The sequence below is a fragment of the Neopelma chrysocephalum genome, unplaced genomic scaffold, assembly GCF_003984885.1.
Source record: "Neopelma chrysocephalum unplaced genomic scaffold, ASM398488v2 Primary Assembly neopelma1_97017, whole genome shotgun sequence".
Lineage (NCBI taxonomy): Eukaryota > Metazoa > Chordata > Aves > Passeriformes > Pipridae > Neopelma > Neopelma chrysocephalum.
In genome coordinates this window covers 3,865,942-3,873,112 of record NW_020925659.1, presented here as the reverse complement: position 1 = coordinate 3,873,112, position 7,171 = coordinate 3,865,942, and the positions used below count along the sequence as shown (strand labels likewise).

The 7,171-nt window shown below is 37.1% G+C and overlaps 1 protein-coding gene across 1 annotated transcript in view; it reads left to right on the top strand.

Annotated features, from left to right (window-relative positions):
* SLC27A6 (solute carrier family 27 member 6) overlaps positions 1-2,240 on the top strand; it is a 38,060-nt gene extending 35,820 nt beyond the window's left edge. The window contains exon 10 of the mRNA XM_027671018.1: positions 1,117-2,240. Coding sequence (XP_027526819.1) covers positions 1,117-1,293 — 177 coding nt within the window. The 3' untranslated portion in view covers positions 1,294-2,240. The remainder of the gene's footprint in view (positions 1-1,116) is intronic.
* Positions 2,241-7,171: the final 4,931 nt, after the last annotated feature.

The following is a 7,171-nucleotide window of genomic DNA, read 5'->3' as shown; positions in this document are numbered from 1 at the left end:
TCCCTGGTCCTGCTGCCACACTGTTCCTGATCCAGGCCAGGATCCATTGGCCTTCTTGGCCACCTGGGCACACTCTGGCTCATGTTCAGCTTCCTGTCCATCCACACTCCCAGCTCCCTTCCTGCCTGGCTGCTCTCCAGCCACTCTGTCCCCAGCCTGTAGCACTGCAGGGGGTTGTTGTGGCCAAAGTGCAGGGCCCAGCACTTGGCCTGGTTGAACCTCATCCCCTTGGAATCAGCCCAACTCTCCAGCGTGTCCAGGTCCCTCTGCAGAGCCCTCCTGCCTTCCAGCTGATCGACACTCCCCCCCAACTTAGTGTCATCTGCAAATTTGCTGATGGTGGACTCAATCCCCTCATCTAAATCAGCAATAAAGATATTAAACAGGAACGGGCCCAACACTGATCCCTGGGGTGCTCCCAGCAGCCGTTTAAATCCCTCGTTGATGGGCTGGGTTCTGCCCCCTAGTCAACTGATTGGCCTCCCAGGAGACCTCCAGAAGATGATGAAGAAAGGTCATAAAGTTGGGCTGAGTAGAGGTAGGGAGAATAGAGAAGACAATCTCACTAGAGGTGCCTCCCACTACTTTTCCAAGGTACACTGTGGCAGTGGAGCAGTCTGAAAACACAAAATGTGTGGCCAAGGTCTGTCTTCCTTTGGACTTGCTGAATATAAGTATGGCTAATTTAGTATGTGATTGTTTCAACCCCTCTTTTAAGGTGACAATAAATGATTATATGGAGAATTTCCTGAGTTTTATCATTAAAGAGCTCTTGATAGCGATGGTTTTTACTCACATGTTCTTTATGATGTGTAGTTTAACACATTTTATAATGTGCACAGTGAAGGAGATTGGTTGTCTCAGGCAGGCTGGGGCTGCACCACATGTGACACTAATGAGACACTGCACAGGGATGCAGAAAGAAACGAGCTCTAGCTTTTGTCCACCACACCTCCTGGTGTTGGTCTGTAGCAGCACACAAGTTCTAGATTTCCAGCGCAATGAGAATAAACGGTAGTGACCTTATATCAAGTAAGATTTTGAAAAGCACATGTGAATGTGAGCAAAAGAGAAGAAGCTTCGCTTCTGAATAATGTATCTTTCTCACTTCTACAGGAAAAAATGGAAATGACTGGAACATTCAAACAACAAAAATTTCGCCTTGTGGATGAAGGTTTTAATCCATCTACAATTACTGATCCTCTTTATTTTTTAGATAATTCTAAGAAAGCATATGTCTTGTTAACCAAAGAAGTACATGAGATGATCTTATCTGGGAAAATGAAGCTTTAATTAACCAAATAATAGGCTCTTAAGGATATATCTATAGGAGCTATTGTATGAGAAAACAATAAAAGTAATTACCAGTATTTATACGTTGTTATCCAGAATAATGTTTTATATATTTGGTATTTACATTCAGATATATCTTGTATCTTTACTTACTTTATCGTTATTTTTATTAATCACTTTTTACCTCTTGAGACAAATTTCTAAGTAAATAACCTGTAAAACATGATTGAAATCTATTTTATCTTATCTTTGGAATATAAATGCTGAATCTGATACTTTTTCTTAGTATTAAATGAACACGAATGATATGTGATATGAAACATGGTAAAAAAAATTCAATATATAAAGATATTTTGTCACACATTGTGTCTAAAGAGAAAAAATACACGAGTAACATCTTTTTTTATGCAGTTTACATTTTATATGTACTTCTGAATATGTATTTCAAGAAGTAAAGATTTGACAGTGGCTGGAAGAAAAAACAACTCTTCTGCAGAGACTTTTCTGATGGAACATGAGATGAAAGACACTGAAGCAGAAGAAAGCTCTCCAAACAAAGCCAAATACTAACATCACTGCTGAGATTTTTTTTTTTTTGGTCATAATCCACCCTCTTTTATTTGTGAAACTGGCTGTTTGGACTGTCAAATTCAGAAGACAAAGCAAACTTTTGCAAAATCAGCATCTGTTTATCAGCAGATGAACAATAGGCAGAGAAAATCTGCCTACTTAATGGGGAATATTGTTTATATAGCGTAAAAAGAATTATTGCAGGACTTTGTCATGCATACTGACTAAGAAATAGCTTCCTTACTCTTACTAATGACTGCTATAGATCATTATTTAATAAGTATAAAATACGCAGAAAATTTAAAAATCTAAATTGTATGTCCTAATAATTGCTTTTTATGACTTTTACAATAAAATATAAGATTATTTAAACCAAATACCCTATGGTCTCAGTTTGATTTAAGTCTGATTGCATAAAGTCTTGATACACTGCATGCTCAGTGTCATCTTCTAATGGATCGTGATGATCTTGGAATCAGCCAGAAGCAATGTCAGAGAATACTGAAAGGGTGACTTTCTTCAACACAGGGCATCATACATCTCTCTTCTGTCATAACAGTGGCATGAAACCAGGTTCTCATAAAAGAGTAGGATGTAACACATTTTAAAAATAGCTATATTTTCTTGTGTCTTCCTAATTTTTACACCTAGCAAGACACTAGAACCTGTGTCAACTCTTGAATCTCTGATTATCACTTTCACTGATTCTCCTTAAAAACCCAAATCAAGGTTGCAGTAAAAAAATATATAACATATAAGCTTCCTTATATTTTTTAATATATGTTCTTTATGGGACTGCCAGTATAAATAAGCAAGTTTACAATTTGGCAATTTACAAAGGAGGGAGGCCTTACAGTACTTACACCAACGTCATGCTTTATGGCAGATGTTAATATGAAGTTCATAATGGGGACTGGAGAGAACTGCTGCATAAGGATGGTGGGGGTCAGTATGCCCCAGCACTGCCTGAGCAGCCCCACTTTTTCTGTTTCTAAGGCAGAAAGCTGTGGTGGGGCGTGCTTGTTCAAACAGATGGAAGTACTCTTGCTCTGTTCTGCAGAGGCACTTTCCTAGTCAGCTGCAAATTTAAGAATGAGCTATTTACTACAAAGTTAAACCCAACTTTCCAAGTCAGCCTGCAATCTTTAGCAAAGGGTTGATTGTTGAAATCACAGCTTTTGTATCTCTTACATAAGTGTGTGCTGAATATAATTCAGGATCCCTTTTCTTTTATTGCAACAGTAAACTTTACATCCTTTATATGGAAAATAATTGGTTGGGTTTTTTTTAAATATTTGCCCCCCAAAAACGGTACCTTGAGATCCACAGCAGCACATTTAATCTTGTAATAGAATATAAATGAATATAATGAAATCAAATGCTTAGCTTTGGTGTCATATTTAGCACTTCTAAAATTTATTTTGCTTTGCAATATTTGATAGTATATATATGACTAGTGAAAAGGTTCTACCATTTAAACACAACAGAAATGGGAGGGAAAAAAACGTGGAAAAAAAAGAAGAAAACACTCTCCCATAAAGGAAGAAAAAAAAAAGAAAAAAGAAAAGAAGCAAAAACCTGTTCATGAATGTCACCATTTGGTCACTTGTTTTGTAAAGTATCTAAGATTGTTTTTGTGAAGAGTAGTTGGGTCAGAGAAACATCAGAGAAAGACCAGCATATGTGAGCTAACTTTCATGCTCTGTCCAGTACTGGTTCAGTAGATGTTTCTGAGCTCTGGGGGACATTTTCAGCAGCAAGGGACTCTACTAACTTAGCTGGCTTGGGCAGCCTACAGGTATTTGTTTCCCAGCTGGGACCACTAGTGAAATACAGAATTCCAGCTACTCCCCTGTTTTCCTTAGTGTAACAAAGACAGCCTGGGCAATCTGCCTGTTATCAAAGGCTAGTAAAATAGTTTTGTCCCATTCACATTAAAGGGATGCTTATGATGTCAAGAAAATAATAAAGGGAAAATCTACAGAACCATAGGCTCTGTATTTCCTAAGGGGAAAATTGTATATTATGTTCAATCCAGTAGTTTCATTTCTTTTACCCAGTAGGTTAGATGCCAGCAGATGCACTGAAGTATGTTGCAGCAAAATGTCTTCTTTCCCATGGATATGTAAATTGTTGAACCAGCAGTGTAGTTAGGCTGAATAATAATGATGTTCATGTCAAACACCACAAAGGGTCTTCCTTTCAGAATGAGAAAATATTTAAGACTAACCTGTTTCCTACCCTCACACCCAGATCAACATCTGGATGGCTGAGGTCTGAGGGCTTTAGTGTCGCTCCAAAATTATGCCCCAGTAGTTACCTGGGGAATTTAATTTCATGCAGTAGGGGTAAAGAAGTGGATGAGGGGTGGCTGGGGTGTGGATGGAGAGCTGCAGTGCCAACCTCCTGTATTAAAGAAAAGAAGAGAGAGAAAGATTAAAATCAATTAAGGTAATTGCTTTTGCTATTTAGTGTATGTATCTTGAAGTTTTCCTCTGCATCTAAGGAGGGTCAATGGTGAAAGAAATGTTTATTTAAAAAAAAAAAAAAGAGAAGAGATTGAAGTTAACATCTAGGGAAGGTAAAACTCTGAGAGGGTGAACACATATCCACTCTCTTGTCCCACTTATTCTGATACAGTTATTACAGTTATGGTCTGGATTAGCTTTCATAAATCTTTTTCAGGATCCCCCAAAAACCCAAAAAGTTCCTAAGCAGATCACAGCCTGAATTTTGTTCTCCTCACCCAATTTGGACAGATAGGGCTTTTCAAGAGAATTCCCATACCTGTAACAGCCACCGCACCGTAAAGAATGTATTTCAATTGACCTACAAATTCCCTGCAGATGACATACAGAAAACATCTTTTACTGTTGCCTTTGCACCTTTTTTTTTTTTTTGGAGAAAAAGGAGTTAAAGGGAGGAGGAGCAGTTTTGCCTGCATTTTTAAAATCTAAAAATACTGGAGGGCTATGGGAGGAAAGACAAAAAAGAAGCTCTTCTTTAAAAAAAAAAAAAGTAATGGTTTATTTTTCAGCAGCCTGTCCCCAGCTAACAGTTCAACTAGTAATTTGATGTGCATCTTTAGAGCATATATAATAAGACATGTACCAGTATCTGTGAAACTTATTAATTAAGTCAAGACTAATCTCAAGCAAATAAAATCTTTCTGTTTAGTATTTTCTGCCACGAATATTAAATGGAAAGATTCAGCAGACAGCCAAACAAAGTTGCATGTGAATAGTAGTAATTTTAAGAGTAATTTTAGTGTGATATGTATTATTAGCAGTAGTGTCAATATCTGACAGCATGACGTGGCAATTAATTTGGCCATATGGGTAACATCAGAAGATCATCTGCTTGTGTCCTGATATTCAGGACATAGTACCTTACACATTGTACCCTCAATTAGACAAAGGGATTATATGATCATGCAATGCTAGTTCTAAGCAAACTAGATCATATCAGAGTGAAATTAAATTCCTGTGTCACTAACAAATCTACAAGTCTGAGAATCTTTTACCAAAGTAGACTTAATTGAGTTTCTCTAAAGACTGCAATAAGCACAGCTCAAATCAAACAGTCAGGAATTGCTTTTGCAATACAATAAATCAGGTTTTGTTGCTGCCTTGCAGAAGGAGATACACTGAACTATTTCCATCTGAAGCTGTTCTGGCATCATGAGGTTATGCATTATGTCAGCTGGACCATATACAGGATTAATCCTTACTTACAAATAAAAACAGTACTTAGACTGGCACAAAACCGTTCATTACTGTGGCTCCTTCAGGTAACTGATACTGCTATGCTGACAAAAATAATGTTTCTCTCAAGTATGTATGGACAGTGTTGCTAGTATGGCCAAGTTTGGTAAGATGCTTTTTGTGGTAGTTTTGGATTTAGAACTCAAGTAAATGGCTCAGTCCACTTAAAAACCAACCAACTAACCAAATTAAAAAAACCCCAACCAACCAAACAAACAAAAAAACCAACCCAAACCTAAACCCCACATTATAGCAAACTGAGTAATGAGTATTTAATTATTTGAAGCACATTGTGCAAGAAAGGAGTGACTGCCTTGATGGGACTTCTAATACAAAAAGAGTCTTGCTCATTCAATTCAACCTACTGAGTACAGATGAACAGAACTGTCAGTCTTTTATAGTGCTTATTGTATGGAAGGGCATATATTTGATTTTAAAATACTGTCTAAAAGAGCAGATTTGATCCAAAACCAGACAACTCATTTCAGGGTACAGTTATTTGTCTGATAGAATTAATTTATAATCTGTTTTTGCAGGGTATTTGTGGATCATTCTTAACTATACGAGGCCAAAATATGTGGCAACAGGTGCCTGTACAGGATGATGGGTGGCAGAGAAACTAACTGATGGCTCTGTGAGTAATGACAAATGTTACCTGCGATTCAAGAAGAAACACGTTGTAGTGATTAGCACAATTTCCATTCAATTTTCTATGTTTTCTGCCTTTCCCGTTCATTCTTTTCTCCTTGCTAATAAAAAAATATACTTGCGAGACCAATTTTTTTTTAAATTCATAACAGTAAGTTAGGAAGTTGCTAATGCTGAAACTAGGCATGTCACATTGGAACTCTGTTGAACCCAATAATTAGTACTGACTTAAGTTTTATATTTGATTTGTGAAAATTTGCTCAGGAGGATTTAAAACAACATTGGACTTGATAAGTTTATAGTGTCAGTGAAAGCAAAGAAGTTAAGCATGCAGGCTTTACCAGGTAGCTGCCTCTGAAAATCTGGCAAATTACTTAATTTTTTCTCCAAATGCAGAACATAGTTACAGTAATTTAAAAAAAAAATATATTGAACGCCAACAGAATTTACTAAAATACAGGTAACTATGAGATCATTAAATACTTGTGTAGTACCCAGGTATTTCCAAACCTTTTTTTTTTAATAACTAATTTCTACTAGGCACCTCACAACACTTTTCTAACAACATATTAACACATGTACCTTCTATTATATGCTAATAATTATCTCCACTGAGGGGACTGCACTTTAACAGTAAGAGACTCAATCACTAGTACTCCTGGTTTGTTTGGCTTTTTCTTAATTTTTGTTATCAGACTCGGTTTTTTCACCTTTGCAGCCTAGGCAGAAACACGTGTGCCATACCAGTTGTAGGTCATGAGCAAACTGTGAAGACAAATTAGTTTGTGCTGGAATGTATTCCCCATATATGAGGATTCTTTTTTATTAGTATGGAAAAGCATGAACTTGAAGACAGACCTCTGGGGAGGAATGCCTAAGCATTAGCTCATTCTAAC